This window comes from Barbus barbus (assembly GCF_936440315.1).
Source record: "Barbus barbus genome assembly, chromosome: 15".
NCBI lineage: Eukaryota > Metazoa > Chordata > Actinopteri > Cypriniformes > Cyprinidae > Barbus > Barbus barbus.
In genome coordinates, this window is record NC_136743.1 from 6,037,751 (window position 1) to 6,059,979 (window position 22,229).

Consider the following 22,229-nt stretch of genomic DNA (forward strand, 5'->3'; position numbering starts at 1 on the left):
CAACAACTGCAGCTCATTCATTAACAACATGAGCATCAAAATGTCAAAATCAGGGGAAAAAAGCCTCTTATCTGGTCCAGAACCAAAGCGTGCAGCAGTGAACTAATCATTGGCCTGTGTGCTGAGCAGTTTGATTGATTGGGAAACTGGGCCTCGTACGGGGCCTCTGGTGCTGGTGTAGGCTTTCCAAACCATTACCCTGACCCAATCAATGACTGACCCATGCTTACCGCTGACCTGACGGGCCGCTGAAGCAGAAGAACCCAGAAGAACATGTGCTTTGCTCCAGATAACTGAAGTAAATATGAATACATTAAGCAGAGCTCAGAGGAGAATGCAGGCTGGCTCAGTCAACCCTCAGACTCCGTCATCAAGATACCGTCAGAGCTATAAAGCATGCTAACCTCTCCATATAAAAACGCTACAGCTCAGAGATTGCTCTTCATAGCTCAGAAAATTTAATAGAGTTAGTTATTTTTAGTAGCAAACTTAGTCTCAATTATCAACAATATTCTAGAAATATATAGATATTGTGATACAATGACAGCACGATAGGGCAATAGAACAATGGAACATCAGAACGATAGAACAATAGATAAATAGAACGACAGATCCAGAGATAGATAGATAGATAGATCCAAACTCCAGTCTTCAGTAAGAACAGAACGAGTGATGCTGCCTTATCAAAGACTAATAAACTGTGTGTTTGTGGAAGTGGGCGTTCAGAATCTCATGAACTGATGATTTCACAGCAGCTGAAAGGTTCCACTTTAAAGTGTCTGTTAAAAGGCATCCAGTGTTCTTCCAGAAGCCACGGTCAGAGTTGATCCTCCCTCAACATGAAGCCAAAAAGCTCTCTCTCCATCAGAGCAAAGCTAGCCAAGTGCTCTTCTTCTGTTTTTAAAGCTTTGTGTACATGGTGTAAACACCAAGATCACAGGGATGGAGCCGTGACACTTCTGAGCGGCACCGTCGAGGGGATAGTTTGTTTGCGCTCTTCAAATGTGTAATTATCCAGCATTAAAACACACTCACTTTTCAAACCGCCGTGTCCTCGATGACTTTTGAGAGAGCAGAGGGAAAACGAGAGACAGAGACAAACAGAGGGAGCAGAGAGAGACAGAGAAAGAGAGAGAGAGCGACAGGGAGAAAAAGAGAGAGACGGATAAACAGAGGTCACACAGCCACTATATCTAAAGTGACAACAGCATATATCTAAACGAGTAAATCCTCAGAGGGACTGTTCTGTGAACAAAACAAAACGAATATAAAATTAAATTAAAATTATTTACATTTCTATAAAATATCATATTATAAAATGTTTTATAAAATATTTTTAAAAAATCCGCAAACATTGCAATGTGTTCTGGGTGTATTATGAATACTAGTATTATGAATGAGGGTGTAACACTTTATTTGTGCTTGCTGAGTAGTTATTTGGGTTCATAGTTGTTATTATTAAATATAGCCAAAACTAGAACCATTCAAAATCATTTGTCTTAAATTAAACTTAATAAATTAAACTTAATTTAATTATTTCAACTAAAAGTATCATTTATTTATTTATTTGTTTATTTATTTATTTTCTTTCATCTTTTTATCTCACCTTTGAGCTCAACTAACAAAACAAATTATTGAAATCCTCAAATGACTAAAAAGTAAAACTGAAATATTAAATTAAAGCTAAATAATTAATATAAAAAACTACTAAAAAGACAAGCTCACTGTAGATACTGTAACTGTATAATAATAACTATAATAATAATAATAATGATTTGAAGATGCAAAAAAATTTAAATAAAAATAAATTGGTGGGTGAGTAGGTATAAGCACTTATAAGAAATGACAATTACACTTAATCATATGTGACCCTGGACCACAAAACCAGTCACAAGGGTCAATTTTTTCGAGATTGAGATGTATACATCATCTGAAAGGTGAATAGATAAGATTTCCATTGATGTATGGTCTGCTATGATAGGACAATATTTGGCCGAGATACCACAGTTTGAAAATCTGGAGTCTGAGGGTGCAAACAAATCTAAATACTGAAAAAATCTCCTGTAAAGTTGTTCAAATTAAGTTCTTAGCAATGCATATTATTAATCAAAAATTAACTTTTGATATATTTACAGTAGGAAATGTACTAAATATCTTCATGGAACATGATTTTTACTTAATATCATAATGATTTTTGGCATAAAATAAAAATAAATAATTTTGTCCCATACAATGTATTTTTGGCTATTGCTACACATATATCCCAGCGACTTAAGACTGGTTTTGTGATCCAGGGTCACATATGACAAACATATTAAATGTATAAGTGACCACACACACACCGATGAACAGAGAGATGGAGAAAGAAACACACAGACTAGATGTATTTTTTGGCCCTGTTCTAGAGAGAGAAGCAGGAGTCTAAATTATTACTGTCTGCCACACAGTTCTCCTCACTCCTGTCCAAAAGCTGCTTTATAAAGGCAGCCCCTCTCAAACACACACATACACACTCAAACACAGACCTCGGCACTATTCACAAGGCTTTGGTACAGCAGCTGATGTACAATTATTAACAGAGGACATCTGTGATTTCATGTACTGGCTGGGAATGAAGGTGGACCAAGCAGCAAAAAATAAATCTAGCTTCAGTTACAAACTTCGGCAAAGGTCAAGATAATATTATACCTCAATTACAGACATGGGAGATTAGATTTCTCAGAGGACGCTTGAGTTATCGGAAAACAAAACAGAAGGTGATTTGTTCTGTGATAAACACATGATTAAAAATCACAAAGTACATTGGTGAAATACCAATTTACTTCTTGAAATTCAGAAGAACCAAAAAACCTTGCTGTCCAGATCTCCTCGGTTTGCTTCCGAAATTTGGCAACCGGCATCAGAAAACCATCATGTACACAAATCTGCATCCTCAACACACGGCCCCCATCTGCTAGTGCTTGTTTTGGGTCATTTCGAGGGATATTTGAGAGGGGAAGAGGGTTCTTCTCTCCGGGAAAAGCACGGAGGATCATCTCAGTGGAATGGAGATTGGACCTCACCGTCTGAAAGATGTAAACAAACTTCAACTAGATGAGTGGGATCTTCCAGATGTCCAAAACCTGAGCTGTTTGTTGTACGTAATGGCATCAGTGTGTGAGTGTGTGTAGGGTTGTTTCAGTACCCGATGATTAGCATGTGTGTGCTTGTTTATGGGTGTTTTAATAGAGCTCTGCAGTGTTTGGCCATGCCTGATTGTGTGTTGTATATATAGCCGCAGGTGTGTGTTTATGCAATGCTGAGAGTGCTTTTCAATGGCCTTTTGTCTGTGTATATATAGAGCTGCAAGTGCATGCATGCATGTTTTGTGTGTTTATCTATCTGTGTCAATCTGTTTAATGTGTATATACAGTTGTAGATTTAAGTTTGTACCTACATAGCAAAGTTGTGTATTTAAATTATGCAAAAAAGAAAGATAATTTTTTTTATTTTTTTTTTATGCATTCTAAACAAATTCATATTTTTTATCCAGCAATGGTGCATAAAACTGTCAAAAGTGACATTAAAGACTTTAAAAAATACATAAATCACAATTTCCACATTGATAAAAATAATGAATGTTTCTTGAGCGGCAAATCCGAATGATCATGAGACATTGAAAACTTCTGCTGAAAATCAGCATAGCCATCAAGAATATATTACATTTTAAATTATGTTCAATTAGAAAACAGCTATTTGAAATTATAATAATATTTTCACAATATTACTGTTTTTACTGTATTATGATCAAATAATTGGTGTGCATAAGAGACTTTATAGACTTAATTTGTGTAAATTATTCTTTATTTATATCAATTTAAATAATAAATAAATAAATGTAATTGAACGAAGCAATTTACATTTACATCCCATTTGTTGAAAAACAACAACACTGTCAGGGGAAACTGAGTAATTAATTACAGAAATGTAAAAAATGTCTGCTAGCAATCATAAAAACGAGTAAAAAATTCACATGGCTTTTCTGAATTTCTGAATGCAATATACAGTAAATGTGTTTACATCATATGAGTGTGTCTTCTTAGCAAATAAAACATGTATTTGCCCTAAGCAAGAATATAGTTTTTTTTTAAAGGGGGTACAATACTGTTTCATGCATTCAGAGTTGTTTAGACTGTTAAAGAGTTGGATTCTCATGCTAAGCATGAAGCATTTCTGTGCCAAAAATCTTACAAGTACATGTAAAAGTTTCGGAGAGTTTTTTTTTTTTTTATCGATCGTGGCTCTTCATGACGTAAACGAGGATGGAACTCCTTGTATGGGCATTTCTCCCGGAAGAATGCGCCTGTGCACGCATTGACCGGAGCGAGAGTAAGAGCATACCCATCAACACGCTTCATTCGGCTGCATTACACGAATAATGTCTCTAAAGAAGTGTGTTTTTGGTTGTGAGGGAAAGATAACCTTGTTCAGCTTCCCAAAGAGCCCAGCGTTACGTAAACAGTGGATGCAGTTTGTTTTTTTCGGGGCAGTAAGGGAATTTCTCAAGTGTGTTTGTTGACAAACGTTTTATAAACAAGGCCCAGGTCGACGCTGGATTTGTGCATCATTTGATACTGAAAGATGGAGCAGTCCCAGCTATAAAAGATCCCAGTCATGATTCAGAACTGCAGATGGTAAGCGAAACGGCGTCAAATGTTTCTGTTTTGTTGGCGATCGGCACTCAAGTGCTTTTCAGTCGTCACTCTTTAGCTCCGCCCATGGCGCACCTCCAGGAGCTCTGCTTTTTTGGAGAGAGTGGTAAAGCTGTATCTTTCTTTTATGAATACGATAAAACTGAAGACTTTTTGGAGATATGAAGAAAGCAATACTACTCTATAGGTACTCAAGATTAACAAGAGATTGGGTTTAACTGTGTTTGTTATGCCCCCTTTAAGAACACTTCGGAAATTTTATTTAGGCCATTGCATTAGTGTATATCTGTTTGTGTGTATACAGAATGAGTGTTTGTATGTGTTTGTATGTGTACATGAAGCTATATGAGAGTGTGAGTATGTGTGTTTTTAATGGAGCTGTCCTCTCTCTCCAGGTGTGTGTCAGTTCGGACAGCTCTTGCGGTGAGTGTATCTCTGTTCAATTCCGCAGCCTGTGAGGGGTCATCCAGCCTCTCACCCCTATGTCAGAGCGCTCGAGATGCACGCCGGCAGAATATAGAGCCAAATCTGCATCCCAGAACAGTTACGGCTCAACCCGGCCTGGCATTTTTCTGCAGAATCCGAGCTGAGCTGAGAGCTGTGGCTAATGGGGGAGGTTATTTTATTAATATGCTGATTTTACTCCGTGTGACAGCCATCATCTCTCACCCTGAGGGTGAGATCTAATCCAACTCCCACAGAGATATGCGGACATAGTGTATACACACAATGATTATTCAGACTCCCTCTGAGTAGGGTCAAAATAAACCCAGCTGCGCATTAGACAGAGTGAACGAGGGAAAGTGGGTGACAGAGAGAAAGAGACAGAAAGAGATCAACTGTCCTGGAGACATACAGGCTGTGTTCTAAACAGAAAACTAGCATACCAGACCATTTTTGCAGTAACTACAATATAGAGAATGCAAATTGTCTAAATGCATGGAAAACCTGGATGAGCAATTATTTTTGTCAAAAAGTGGAGTATACAGCGCAGCATAATGCATACATTATTGTATCCCAGAATGCAATGTACTCAGTTTCACTGCAAACAATTATTTTACATTTACTTGAGATCCAAAAGCACATACATGCTGTTTTCTAAGAAATGTATCAAAATTAAGTAAGATTTATGTTTAAACTGAGAAAAGACAAAAAAAACACTTGTGCTTCATTTGTTGCACAGCAAACATTCCTTTTTTTCTAGTACAATATATCTAAATCTTAAAATCAACATACGCATTTACTTGAGATGCAAAAGTTGCAAAAGTTAAGTGAGGTTTATGCTTAAAACAAGGAAAAAATATGGAATAAGAAATATAAACTTAATTTAAACATTTTTCTTACCCCATTGGTATATATATGCGCGTGTGTGTGTTTTTCCTTCTTGTTTTAAACATAAACCCCACTTAATTTTGATATATTTTTCAGAATACAAATTTGTACTGGAGAAAAAAAGTTCAACAAAATAAGTATATGCTGTACAACAAATGGCAATATTAATATTAATAGTAATGGTGCTTTTTAACTTTTTTTATTTACGCATTATTTAATCAGTCAAAAGTGTTGTTTCTAACTTTGTTCCTTTAATAAATTCAATTTAAAGTTTAATTTTAATGAAAATGAAAGTTAATTTGGATGTTTGCTTACCTTCATGAAGGCATTTTAAATAAATATATAAATTAGTAAACAAACAAAATTAAAAAAGCAAAATATTAATTTTTACTTCTAATAATCAGCTGAACACCGCTCACTAAATTATACACGAGGTCCTAATGAGGTTATTTGACAAGCATAATGAGGTCATGTCACAACTAACATACTATTGTTTGCTTTATACCGAGAAAACAGTAGGTAGTATACAGTGTATACTGTGCAGTTTGCAGTAAGTAGTACGCAACGATCCCTTCCAAGACGTAAAGCTGCTCAGACTTCCTTTGAGACACATTTATAATAGCTCAGACACCTTCATTAACCCAAAAGACCTATTACTCTAATCAACCTCTAATCACCCTCTCCAGGTCCAAATCGACCAATGAAAGCAGAGGGGGGTGTGGAGGTTTGGATGCAGACGGCCATAAACAAAAACAGACTAATGAACATTAAAGGAATACTTATTACCCCAGGTTGCCTGTGCTGGTAAAATAAACCGCAGGGAATTTATGGAAACTTTATAAGAATGCAATGTGTGTGTGTGTGCATGTTCAGACTGCAATATATTACCCCATCAAAAGCCTTTATGGGAACTCGCAGATCAAAGCGGCAATAATTAGTGGTGACTTGCTGTGTGCGAAATCGTTAATCCGCTAACACACTGGCTTTTAAAAACCGCGGCCACATCAGACTTTACACCAGACGCTAACACCCAGCAAAACCTCAACTATCTTTAATCTTCAAAGTTTATGACAACTTCATCACCTCTCACAGATCACAGAGGATTCCAGAAGACATCTGACTCTGTGTCCTCAACCGGCGCTACATGACACGTTTTCAGCCCCATACTTTCATAATTTTTCTGTCACTTTAAGCAAATGTTGGTATATTTCTGTCCATTTACAGGTACACTGTTGTTTGCAACTTAATTAGATTCAGTTAAATAGTTTGTTTTAGCTGAGTTGAAAGTTAAAGCTGCAGTCCGTTTGGTTAAAAAATTTTTTTGGTTAAAAATGATCCAAAATCAATATTTGAGCAAATACATAACCAACCAGTGTTCAAAATTATCACCTTACTTTACCCTGATTCACAACGGCTAGCTTCTAATAAAGTTTTAATTTGAGTGGTACGGGTAGGATATTCGCAGGAAATTCAAGCATGGCACTGCGTCATTACGTCACGTCTGTAAACATAAAGAAGTTGTCCCGGCTAATAGACTATATCGCATCTGAGGATCCTGCAGGTGGAGGATCGTTTATTGCCTTTCCTCACAGCAGCCGGAATAATTAAATGTACCATTTTGATAGTGGATTGTAATCCAGAAAGGATTATGTGTTTATGAAACACATCTGAATGAAATGAAATTATATTCCAGTTTTAAATGTGCTTCTGATTAAAGATAGTTTGGGATTATACAAGATTTGTATTTTAAAGAAAACCAGTTGGAAGGCAAAATAGTTTGCTTTTTGGGTTAAAAGAATTTCTTAATAGGAAATTTGAATAGTATGACAATTAGAGATTAGACTGTACAGAAATTGAAATCTACACGCTAATACATACTATACTCATAGTCACGTAATGCTGATGTTGTGAACATTAATACTCTGAGAATAAAGTATAACAATAATAATACTTTGCACGGTTTGATGTGATATGAGGTAACCTAAAAGCTGATGTAAAGCTGCTATGACACAATTTGCAATGTTAAAAGCGCTATACAAATAATAGTGACTTGACTTGACTACCGATCTTTAGATTTAATCACCAGTGGTAGCATGATTTATGGTAATGCTTTTTTCCTCAGTTGGGCAGAACAAACGTGGCAGACTTGTTACCAACTTGTTCAGATGGCAATATACTGTGAAAATTCTTATTTGGGTCATATATTCCAAGACGTAGGCTAGAATCTGTGATTCCTAAGTACAGTATCCACACCGGTGCAGTGAATGAAAGCTACACATTCACCTCAAAACATTAGATTCATCCGCGCTGAAGCCGTGCTGGAGAACAGCCCACGCAAGCAAGATAATTCCACAAGTAACTGCAATTCCAGGTGTTCAAACAGAGATGGCGACAAAGAGGCAAAACTTACGGACTGCAGCTTTACGTTAAATTGCATGTTTCCTTGCATGTGCATTTCAAGACCCAGATATATGTAATATCCAAGCATGTTTTAACCATATTTATTATACAAAAATAAATAAATAAAATAAATGCTGAGGTCAAAACTGCTCACATTGCACTTGGGTTTTTGTGTTAAATTTAATCCAAGTTTGCAACGGCCAACTTTTGAGGGATTTCTGCAGTCTAAAACAGGTCTTAACCTGGACTACATGGACATCATTACCATCTCTCAGTTGATAAAAAGACCTTGCCTGAGGATGCCAATGAACTCAACAAGGCCACCACCTATGCATGTGTGCATTTATGTGTAGAGGCACCTGTGGTCCTCAGAGTTGGCCCTCCCACGCTAAGTGTTGTATCTGTTCATTGATCGAGACAGATGGCTGTCAATCAATCTTATCGTCTCTCAACACATTTGGTCCTGAGGGAGCCAATATGGCGCTGGCCTTGAGTGAGGGCCAAATCGACCAATCGCAGACCTTGAGAGAACAATATGACCATTTGTGTGTCGGTGTGACATGAAAAGAGAACGAGTAGATACAGGCAAAAAAGAGAAACTGTGTGTTTATAGGTCTGATTTGCCTACCAGAATAGTACAACCTGAACCAATATATTAAAGTGCCCCTATTATGGGTTATGAAAGGTTCATATTTTGGTTTTGGGAGTCCCCAACAACAGGTTGACATGCATCCAAGGTCAAAAAAACACTTTCATTTTCTTATAATATGCATTTCTTTTTACCTTATTTGCTCACCGACTCCCAAACGATTTGCTCAACGATTTATTTTTCCAAACCCCTCCTTTGCGTGATGCTAATCTGCGGTGATTGGTCGATTTTATTTAAAGCTGTGTTTTTTGCAAGCTTTTAATGCTCCAAAAGCAGCACCTAGTGGCAAAGAATGAATTTGCATTTTCATTCAGACCAACGCGAAAATCAAGTTTTCAACATGAAATGGTTTGGGATTTGTTTGGAGAACGACTCATTTCAATGATTCAGAGTTGACTCTTTCTTTTGAAAGACAATAACTTTATACACGGTGCACTTTCAGATTTAAAACTTTGCAGGATATTTTCATTCACTTAGAACTGTGTTACACTGCATGAAAGGTAATTTTCAAAAATCCATAATAGGGACATTTTAAATTATAATATTTATAATAGTATAATATGTCATTTTAAAGGACAAATTCAAGAATGGTCCCATTTGACTTTAGCTCCATCTTTGCCTCACTCAACCCAGCATCAACAATCTTCAACATCACATTCTTCTCTCTCTCTCTATGTCTGCACATTGCCATATTAATCCAGAATAAGTCAACTCAAAATCTGGTGCATGGAAATCTTCTCAAATAATCACAAATCTGTGCATCTCACTACTGAATCTACAGGAAGTTCATTCATCAAAGCTCTTGCTGAAACTGAAAAAAGACCAGCTTAGTCACTGGGTCTCCAGCAAATGTTTTGGAAGCTGTTTCTCACACTTGTCAACTAGATTAACCAGCGAGAAGCCTTTCATCAAACTTCAATTAAAAAAACATATTTGCTGGCAAATATCATGGCTATAAAATACTGGTCCATGAGGTAAACCAGCTCCAAACCAGAATAACCCTCAAATAAAATGGAAATTCATACACTTTCAGCAAAGAAGAATCTTCCCACATGAAAAAAAACACAAAATGTAAATACTATAGTGTTTTTGAAACATACTATAGTAAAGTGTATTATACTGTGTATATATATATATATATATATATATATATATATATATATATATATATATTATAGTATTTACAACTATTTGTTAATTAATGCTACAGCATGCTATAGTATTAACTACTGTATAGTGAACTGATAAAGTGTAATAAATAATGTAATAAAAAAGTTTTTCTACAGTAAACTGTAGCAGTGTATTGTAGCATAATATACCCTATAGTTGTAGAAAACTTAGTGCAGTATTCAGTAATTTGTTTATATTACTATAGTTGTTATTTTACCACATCAATAATATAATTACTGTAATTAAGTACTTTCCTATAGTATGGTTCAAAAACACTATAGTATTTACTATAAATTACTATAGTATTTTTTCATGTGGGTTGTCAGTGAGAAAAGCTAAGCAAGACACCGGAGAATATCCCACATTTTCCACCAACTGAAAAAGACCCATTTAAAACACCTAAAATATATTAATAGTTATTATTGTTGTCAAATATTCAAAATATTTTTTTTACATAATATATGTCTGTGTACTGTGTATATTTATTATGTATATATAAATACACACACATACACATGCATGTATATATTTAAGAAAAATATATTATGTTTATATATTAAATATATTTAAATATAATATAAACTATATGAATATAAATTACATGTAAATATTTTCAAAATATGTACTATATGTAATACATATACACAGTTCACATACATACATTATGTAAACAAAAAAAAATTGAATGCAATTAATTGCGATTAATCATTTGAAAGCACTTATACATTAGTTACCAAAGATCAGCACTATTAAAAACCCAAAGTCTTACCTCGACAGACGTTCCCGTTATCCGGCTCGAATCCTGCCTTGCAGGTGCAGCTCCCAATCGGAACCATCCAGTCCCCATCGCCATTACAGTACAACTTAATTGGTACGTCAACCTCCTCAGAATTTGGGATGCATATCCCACGAGCGATTACCAGCGAGGTGCTCTCTGCACCGGTCATGGTCTCTGGAAAGATTGCAAAGTTCTGCACGACACTAGGGCATTTCTTATAAAACACACGGACAGACAGCAGAGACATGCATGCGCCATAGTCCTGAAAGGCCAAATAAAAGCCGTTTTTCGACAACGGACCGAAGCTCCGCACCTCCGTGTTCACTTTCATCAATCTACCACCAAAATCCACCTGCGAGAAGCTCTCGTCCGCCGCAATGGTGTCCACCTTCAAATATGGAGCCTCCATCCAGAACGCCGTACCTTTAGTGGCGATGACGGAGTCTGTCTCGTAGTAGTACAGGTTAAAGGTCTCCTTACAGGATCCAGGCACCCGCGGGATGCTGCTGCAGTCTCGGACGGTAAAACGCATCTCCACGTAGATGCGCTGAGCGCCACGTCGTGCAATGAAGGTGGTGAGCAGCCAATTGTTCTGGTTGGACTCGAAGACGTTGCACACCTGGTACGTTCGGATGGTGTTGAGGTTCTCGTCATAACCACTTACTTCCTCCCACTGGAAAAGAAAAACAATAGGAGGTTTAGCACAACAAAAAGAACAATGACAGATAACCATACATTATTAAAATTACATAAGGACTTGGGCAGGTTTTGAATTTCAGTTTCACTATTTAATTCGATTCTGATTCACAAGCTTGCAATTCGAATTGATTCAATTCGATAACGATTATTTGGGATATATAGGATATACAGTATATATATATTAGGATATCAGAGACTGAATCAGACAAATTTAAGATTCGATCAGAACATCGAAACATGAGAAGCTGAGATTCCACAAACACGGGCCCAGGACAACGTCATAAATCTGTTCATATCCTATATAACTAGTCTGAAGCAAGCAAACTAACCAGCAAACCTCTTTCACAGAACAGCTTACAACCTTGAGACAAAAGAACACTTATTTAATTCCAATTCAGGAAGGAGACTGTCAAATTTGGGGCAAGTAATCAAGATTGATGGTCAAAGAGATTGCCGTCACATGTAAACCTGTAATAGAAAATCACGAGCTACAGACTCTCTTGGGCAGGTCTTCCCCCATACAAGACAAAGACAGACTGGAATTCCTTAGGAGACCTTTTAACTTCTCTCTGGTCATCACAGAACATGCCTGTTATTCTCCATAGAACTACACACTAGAGACAATCTGTTCATATGCACTAAAAATCATCTTAAAAGGACTTATGAATTATTTCTCTGCACAGAAATAACCTATACTATGTTTGTAACCCACACATTAGATTATCATGTTTTAATCAAATATTTTGTATATCCTTTTAATCATTATTGAATAGCTGAAGGATTCATATTCGTGTTTGGTATGTATGAGTATGATGTATGACAATCCTAGCTTGAAACGTTTCTTCCAATTGATTCTGTGTCAAATGTATCATATTCTGGTTCTAGAAATCACATCCAAAATTATACTTTGCAAGAGTGTGTAAAATTCGGACCATGTAACTGATAACATGCTGATTTATGATGGAAGGAACACCCCTATCTAAAATAATCTAATTGGTCAAGACACCAGAGGGGATGTGTCCAGAAGCCGAGTTTAAAAACTTCAAACTTTTTCTTGGTCCTCTCCTCTTCTCTCTCCTCTCCTTCTCTTTTGCCACCGAGTTTTGACAGTGTTCTTTGAGCGTGCTCTGGCCCACGTGCCAGCTGCTACCACAATGAGAAGAAAACCAACCTAGTCTCGTTGCATCCTTTTATTCTTTTACTTTAATTTCTTTTCTTTTCCATTGTGAGTTTCGTGTACTCAGTTAAATTTTGCCGCCAGGCCTCATCTCCGAGTTCAACTGGGTGACCGCCTCAAAACGTCTACCAGCCACAACTCCATTGGCTTCCCAAGACGTCACTTCAACGACTACTGAACTCTCAGCCAATCAGCCACTTCGGGGAATCCCCTTTCCTGCAACAACGACGACAAAAGGGATTCCCTTAACAAAGCAAGCAAGTACCTCCAGGTTCTAACTGAATCGGTGCAGTTAATATAAATTTTAGCCTCATTGAGAAACTCAAAGCGAGGGTTAAATAAGTGATTGATGGTTGTCCAGGTCTATGCAATTGAACATATTGCTGTAAACTTGGGATTTCACATTTTTCATTCTCTTAAACTCATTATTTCCTCACTTTCTCTCTTTCTGCAACGTGTGAATGTGTTAGATTAGTTTATGTCTTAGGTAAGGCTGGGCGATAAATCGATTTTATCGATTAACTCGAATGTGTAGTTTACGTCGATTTGTTTGAATGAAAATTGGTTTTCTTTTTAACATCCGCCGACGCTCTCCTCTGAGCTCCAGTAGTTCCAAATGAGCTCAGTCCTCCCCCCGCACGTTTAGACATCATGATGTTAAAGGCCTAACGTTACTTCGTTTTTGTACGCGAACGGGCAGCCTTTCAAAGTATACTCCATTTGAAGTTGTACGCGAACGCGGGCGGCCGGCGCACACGCTCTAGAAAGCTTCAACCATGTTCAGTGTCTGCTCTATATTTCCCTGTTAAGTCATGACTGATAACAAATATTTTTAACTCTTTTAAACCAAAGCTGTGCTGTCTCATACCCTCTTGCTCACAAGCGCTTGTCAATGTGAGTGTCTGTTGTTGCAGTCTCAGCTATTTTGATGTCCATCTCTTTAGTTTCGTTTTCAACTGTGAAACAACGGCCCGGAACAGTGTTGCCACCATGTGGAAAAACTGATTACTGTTAAATAACATCAGTGACATCAGTGCGCAAGTGATATTTAATGCTGTTGAATGTTTTGTTTGCACTTTATCAGAACTACCTCCTATCTACTGAATAGCAAGATGTTAAAACTTGTTTAAAGAAAACTTATCAAAAAGGGTCACATAATTGTATGTAATGTTACGTTATGTTAAGTTACATATTCACTTTTTACAATGGCAGGGCCTGCCATCTTGTCTTTTTGGCTTGTTATTTCTGATTGCACTTTAACCCCAAGGGGGAAATCCAGATTAAATCCCAGAAGGAAAAATCAAAACAAAATTAAGTTAAAACTTGTTTTGAACAATTTCTTTGTCATCGGCAGATTGATTTTAATTTTAATTGATTTTAAAAAATATTTAAATCGTAAATCGGATTTTTTTCTTAGGCCATATCGCCCAGCCCTAGTCTTATGTTTATATAAATAAAATCTTATTTATATTGAAAAGAGAAGTATCTTGTGTTTTGTGCTCACAAGTTAATGTCTTAATCTGCTGATCTTGTTATTGTGCTATTAAATATTGTTTTCACTATATTTTGGATTTTATTATCCAGTGCAGAGTTTGTTATACGGCTCGTTCAGTGAATCGCCGTAACAGTGAGTCTGTTCAAATTCCCTATAATATCATAAATGATTCCCTTTGAGCTAAATTAAACTATTTCTTTAAATTACATATTAATATTATATTTTTATATATAGGAGATATCAGTTCACGTGCACTTCTCTTCAACTGAGGCGCTACAGCGATCTATCACTTCACATTTAACAGCACCAAAAACAGCATATATTGTTTGAATACTGCAATAAAATTAACAGAATTTGAAATCTGAGACTTTGTTTCAAATCAAAAGTATTTTTTTTTTACATGAAATTGTGATTTATTGGATGGGAGGTGCGCTACAATGTTCCGTTCATTAACTGAAAACAGGCAAGACTAATTGATTCTTGGAATTTAAGAATCAATATTGTTTCATAAAAATGAGAATCTGTTCAAATCGAGAAACTTGGAATATAAATAATAGCTATTTATGTCGAAATGCTTGCAAACAATGTAGAACCGTATCTCTTATTACGAAAAATAATACAACTTTTTTGTTGTCGTAAATGACTCAGGGAATGAAACTTTTGAGTGAATAATTCAATTACTTATACAACACAAAAAGATACTCGTCTCCACTCACTGGAGTAATGATGAATAATTATTGTCAATTGGCAAATACATTACACACAATAATTGCATTTTAGCACCTAGAGAACTTTCTGTTTTCAGGTCAGTGTTGTGAAAAACCCTTGTTTCAACTTAAAATTGCAAGAGGTGCTTGCTGAAGTGGAATAAATCAGAATCAGAATCAGAATCAGAAAGAGCTTTATTGCCAAGTGTGTTTGCACACACAAGGAATTTGTCTTGGTGTTAGGAGCTTCCAGTACAGAAAGTACAAACATAGTGCAGACAACATATAATTAAGGTGATAAAGAACACTAATGAAGATAATATACAATAATTAAGGATAACAATAGTAATAAAAATAAAAATATACAGAAAAGAGACATGACCATAGACAGAACTGTGAATGTGCATGTGTCCTGTGTACAGATGAAGGTTTGATGGGTTATTTACAGATGTACAGTACCGGGGTGTGTTATGTGTTGTTCAGGTGGGATACGGCCTGGGGGAAAAAACTGTTCTTGTGTCTGGCTGTTCTGGTGCTCAGTGATCTGTAGCGCCGGCCAGAGGGCAACAGTACAAAGAGAGAGTGAGCTGGGTGTGAGGGGTCCAGAGTGACTTTCTTAGCCCTTTTCCTCACTCTGGAGGTGTAAAGTTCTTGGAGGCTGGGCAGAGGGGCACCGATAATTCTCTCAGCAGTCCTAACTGTCCGTTGTAGTCTTCTGATGTCTGTTTTGGTAGCTGAACCAAACCAAACAGTTATAGAAGAACATAGGACAGACTCGATGATTGCAGAGTAGAACTGTTTCAGCAGCTCCTGAGGCAGGTTGAATAAAGATGAGAAATATCACTGCTGGTCCATTTAATGCTATCGATGTGGAACCATGGCCTGAACTCAGACAGGTTTCTGCCTTTCATAAAATATTGATACAAATTGAGTTTCCAGAAACCTCTCCAACCCCATATTCCCCACCCAAAAACCATCTAAAAGCTTTTAAACACTACATCACTTTGAAACTTTTTTTTTTATTCTGTTTCTGAGATGATGAAACCTTTATGGCCTCTCTTTCTGAGGTTCAGATCACAGAATCTGTCTCCCTAATCACCTGAGGTGGGCGAGGTAGCCGCTGCCATCTGCTACGATCCAGGCCAAGTGCGGCCAGCCACTTACCATTACAATATTACCATATTATAAAATATGATGCGTAACAAATTTGAGATTATGCGCTATCAAATTACAATTAGAAGTAAGTGGAGCAGTATATGGCTGCCCTCCTGCAACCCTGGTAAAATAGCACCACTGGCAGATTGTGAAACATGGCAATTGAGTTCAGACTGCTGCTGAAGACAGTTCTGCTGATGGTTGTGGACAGTACAGTCTAAACAATTCAAAGTTACAAAAAGGGCCTGACAGCTTGATGCATTAAAACAGAGATTTTCAGACGTGTTGGGTCCAAGAACCCCCCCCAAATATGATGAAGCCTTTTAAAATATCAGCATATTCTCACAAATAAAGACCCATTTACACTGTGTGAGAAAAAGCATAATATTATAAAAGATAAAATGTTAGCTAAATTATATCTTTTTGCATTGGCTCAGTACATTATTAAAATATTGTCTGAAAAATACTGACTTTGTGTAATTTACATAACAAATGCAGAGTAGTTTTACTGTTACATTTTGTAAATAAATATATAATAATAACATCAATAAATAACAAATGAAAGGGTTCTAGGAGTGCACCATTTAAAATAAAAAAAATAAAAAATAATAATATAATTTATTTATACCAGTTTGAAAACCCCTACAATAAGAATTCATATTTAAAATGTTAATTCACCCTACAATGAAAAATCTGTCATCATTTACTCGCCCTCATCCCATTCGCTCATCTTCGCATAGAATATTTGAATTGCAAACGTGAATGAGATTTGACAGATGTGGCAGAGGGCAAGACTCTCAATGAAAGGCAACTTTCAATCACTTTCAGTGACTTTTCCTCTCACAAAGCCAACTTTTGGCTTCAGAAGACTTGAAACAAGTAATTCTTTTATAATCTTTTGATTTGTACTTTATGATCATTTTTGGCCCTTTTCTGAGCTTGTTGGCCCTAGGTCACTGTTGGTTGTCGCTGTATGGAAAAGAACAGCGTCAACATCTTCCTTTGAGTTCTACAGAAGAAAAAAAAAGTCATACAGGTCTGAAACAACATGAGGGTTAGTAAATGATTTAAGGTTTCATTTAACCATGTCTGTCCAAACACATACAATCCATGCAGTTAAAAGCCTGATGCTTTACTACTGAGCTGATCTAAGTCCCTCAGTCCCAGCAGTGGACAGCTGTGAGGTAAAAGTAGGGTCATGTTGCCCGTACGTGATCGCTTGCTGCCTGAACCGTTCAGTTCACTGTCAAAGCTGGATAACAGGTATGCCGCCGCACGGCCCTGTGGGTAATCTCTGCCTTTTAACAGAGCAGGCGGACCCAATGAACCATCCTACGATATCCCAGAATTCCCTTGAGGTGCCACAGCCATGGGAGAGGGAAACAAATACAAGGTTTGTGAGTGGGCTCTTGAGGGCTGTAAATTTACGGTATCGGGAAGTGTGTGTGTGTGTGTGTATCTGTGTGGGCGCTGTTTGTTTTGTCTAAGTGTGTGTGGCCTCTTGAGGGTTGCTCACTCACGGACCCTCACCGAATAACAGTCTGATCCAAGCAAACCTTGAAATCATAAGATGGGCTTTCAGGATGTGTATAACGTTGCTGTTTGTGTGCGTTCTGAAAGCAGAAACAGAGAAAAGGGGAATTCGAGTAAATCGAATCTGAACAGTGATGGATCGGCGTCCGTGTGGCAGCTTGAAAGCCAGGAGGAAAAAAATAAAAAATAAAAAAAAAATCGATGCGTGAATTGTTGGCAAAAACAGCAGAATCTCTTCTTCCAGAAAAAAATAAATGTATGTGAGACAAAGCAAAACACATTTGAAATAAATCACCCAAAAATGAAAAATCTGTCGCCAGTTACTCACCCTCAAGTTGTTCCAAACCTGTATGAATTTCTTTTTTTCTGTTGAACACAAAAATATTTTGAAGAATGTTGGTAGTCAAACCATTGCTCCTTTTTTTTTTTTTTTTTTTTGACAACCAGCCACATTCTTCAAAATATATTATTTTATGTTCAGAAAGAGAAATAAATTTATTGAAACAACATAGGGGTGAGAAAATTATAAAATTTTTGGGTGAACTCTCCCTTTAAAATGAAAATTATTTACTCGTGTTATTCCAAATCTAGCTTGCTTTCTTCCAAGAAACACAAAATGTTCCATTCCTCTCATATGTACAATATTCGTTCATCTTCTGAAATCATATAACAGATTTTTGTGAACATTTTGAGATTAAAATTGAAGTCTCCAAACAGTCATCAAGTTCAGTGAAAAGATTTAGTTCAAATAATAATTCATTCAAGAATGATATTGGACATCGCTACCTCTCTCAAGAATTAGGCAAGGGGAAGAGCTATAAGAGCTTAAATTCAAGTCTGTTCCTCACAAAGCTATCATATGGCTTCAGAAGACTTGGAATATAGTGCATAAGTCATACTTTCATGATGTGTTTTATCATTTTTGAACTTTGAAAGCTCCAGTTTCCATTTAATTTAATTGCATGCAGAAAGCGACCAGTTGCATTATTCAAAATGCCTTCTTTTGGAAGAAAGAAAGGAAGTCATAAGGGTTTGGAACAACATGAGAGTGAGTAACTGATGACAGAAATCTCATTTTTGGGTGAACTATTCCTTTAATGTTACACTGAAAAGTATTCAGTAGACTTGTGTTTAATTTAATGAAACAGGGAATGCTAAGAACAAACAATAAAAAAGCAATCATAAAAAGCCATCTGTAGCTGACTCGTTCATTCAAGCAAATCCACTTCAATAGAATTAACTCCACTCTTCTAAAATAATGCCTCTCGCACGATTTATATTGGTTAAATGTAAGATTAATGCAAGCAGACACCCACGGGACGAATGTAACTTTCCACGCAACATCACGATTCAATAAATAATTTAGAGAAAACGAGATAAAAAGCAGAAACGCTGTCCGTAACAGTGGCAAATCAAAATACAGCACTCCAGAACAGTGCAATTTCCGTCATGATTTTTCACAGCAATTTCATATCTCTACGTTTAATTATACATATAGTCATTTTACCTCTTTTGATTGCATCAGGTTGAATTGTTCTTTCCGGTAATTTAAAGAGACGGCGACTGTCAGACACAGGATAAAAATTCCGCCCTCCCATTTATGCTTTTCATCTTAAAAAGACAACATGAAACAGAAATTGACCATTTCTGTTTCCTTAATAATTGTCTTCAGTCTTACAGTGCACCACTTTAAGTTATTTAAAGAGAGAGAGAGAGAGAGAATATTTTCATAATATTGCCTAATCAAGAATATATATATATATATATATATATATATATATATATATATATATATATATATTCTTGATTAGGCAATATTATGAAAATATTCTCTCTATATATATATATATATGTGTGTGTGTGTGTGTGTGTATGTACAGTATACATATGTATGTATATACTGTATATGTATAGTTTTATATTTTATTTTTATATTATTTTATTATGCTACATAATTTTTATTTACTGTATTTACACCTTATACATATATAAAATTAAATACATATCAAATATAAATAAAAATGCATGTTGTCTTTAAGCACAGTGCCAGGCTTGACGATAACAGGCAGAAGGAGTGTATCATCGCCTCCTCAGAGACGGCAGAGATGGAAGGCATTGCCCTGGAGGAGAAGAAGGAGGGATGAGAGAGAGAAGTGAGAAGAGAGAGGTGGGACTGGTGTGGAGGGGTGGGAGTGTAACATAGCTGGCATGATGAATGAGTTTACAGAGATCCTGGGCACATATGAAAGCCCCTTTTTTTTTTTTATCCTGACTGCCAAAGCAACTCCCCACCCCTCCAGCCCCGCACCTCTGTAATGATGATTTATCTGTATTAGATGGACCCGTCCAATCTGGCACGGTGCTGCCATTAATACAGCAGGGCGCTAGGCCCTCCCCAGCCTGGGCTAGGGACGCTTGTCTCTCTGTCTGCTGAAATGACCACAATCACTCAACCCGACTCACGCCACAGGCTACGGCAGACAGAGCCGAGTACCAGCTCATATATCACATCTCGAACTGTGTTATACCATCAGAGATTTGCACATAATATCATACGCACGCATGCATGGACACGCACTCTCGCATCAACACAAGCAGAGTCATAATCGCTGTGGGCATTTGGCATAATGTGATGTTATCCTTTGAATCTGTATAATAGAAGAGATACTTTTTTCAATGCAAACACACATTTTATGACAACATTCATTACCATTCAAAAGTTTGGGGTCAGTAAATTAATAAAAAAGTTGCCGTAACGATATACAGTGTTACAAATATTTATATTTAAAATAAATGCTGTTATTTTAAGCTTATTGATCAGAATGAATGATTGAATTAATAAATTAATAAATAAAGGACAAAAATATATACAATACATTTAATATTTTCCAAATCAATCAATCAATAGCAACACAACTTTGTTTTAAATTGATATTAATAATAAGAACTATGGAATCAGTTTAAGATTGCTGAAGGATCATGTGACACTGAAGCAATGTCCACTAAAAATTCTGTTTTATCATCACAGGAATAAATCTTTATCACAATTTTTTCACATATTGAACACTAGAAAACAGTCATTTCAAAATAAAAAAATATTTCACAATGTCACTGTTTTACTGTATTTTTGATCAAATAATTGCAGCCTTTGTGAGCATAAGAGACTTCTTTTAAAAACAAAAATAAATAAATAATTGTTACCATCCCCAAATGTTGACCAGTGTAAAAAATATAATATTTAATAATACTAATACTACTAATAATAATAAGTTATATATATATAAAAATATTCTCTCTCTCTCTCTCTAGTAAATATGTCCTCAGTATTGTAATAAATATGCTTTTAATAAATATGTCCTCAGTATTTGATCCCACTAAACGCTAAGACCTAAATTTTACAATAACAATTGTAAATACCAATTGGATTTATTTAGTATTTTTTATTTATTTATTTATTATTAACAATTGGATTTATTTATTATTTATTATTCTGATAGCAAATGTAGATATAATAATGTAAAATGTAGATCTAGTTACAGAAGAAAGATTTCATGCTTGGACGCCTATAGTTACCCTGTTCCCATGACATGGTCATGTGTTCAACCTATAGATCCACACGACTCAGTGTCTACATTGCAAGCGTCTGGCTTGCAGGGAAAGAAAATAAGACGTGAAAGAGAGGCAATAATGCTGTATTGTAATTAGTTACTTTCAGCAAAATGCAACAGATATTAAACGTTTCCCTGAATGCACACATACACAAAACACACATAACAAGCAATTCCCTCCACAAGACTGGAGGCGCACACAAATAAACAGCGAGAAAGAGGTCGACAGAAATGGCAATTTGAGGATTCGCAATCTCAGCCTGTCTATAAAATGGTGATGAAGCCATTAAAAATGTCCAGTGTGCAGGGCAAAAGTAAAATTGTTTTGAAGCCCTCTGGCTTGCACTATAATGATCATGCTCATAAACTCTTGGACTGCACACTTTCATCAGCACAGATCTCGACTAGAGCCGAACGCTTCCCCGGCTGGGATTTACAGGTCCGCTCAGACACAGGAGGGATCACAAATACATCAGACAGACAGACAGACATTCTCTGCTTTTACAGATTTCATTTGGAGACCTTCATTATCCAGTGTGGTTCATGCTACACCGCTGAGTAAATTTCCCCTTAGAGAAATTTAAAGAATGTCTAACTGTTATGGGCAAGAACCGGACCTGTTGTCATCCCAACACATTAATCTCAGACACGGTCAGAGAGGACAGAACACACATGGATTGAGTTTGCCACACACTTCGATTTGAGTGCATAGTTAAAAACTAGTAAATATGAAAGGCCTACAAACCAAATATGTGCACAACATGACTAATTAATAGAGCTTGGAAAGCAACTTTAAAGCTGAGCTACAAGCTACTCAGTTACAGTCAAGTTACCA

The 22,229-nt window shown here is 36.4% G+C and overlaps 1 protein-coding gene across 1 annotated transcript in view; it reads right to left on the reverse strand.

The window, feature by feature from the left end:
- Positions 1-22,229, reverse strand: part of ephb1 (EPH receptor B1) — a gene marked incomplete at its 3' end in the record, with an annotated part of 243,532 nt that overhangs the window by 114,979 nt on the left and 106,324 nt on the right. Inside the window, exon 3 of the mRNA XM_079434618.1 lies at positions 11,012-11,693. Within this exon, the coding sequence (XP_079290744.1) occupies positions 11,012-11,693 (682 nt within the window). The remainder of the gene's footprint in view (positions 1-11,011; positions 11,694-22,229) is intronic.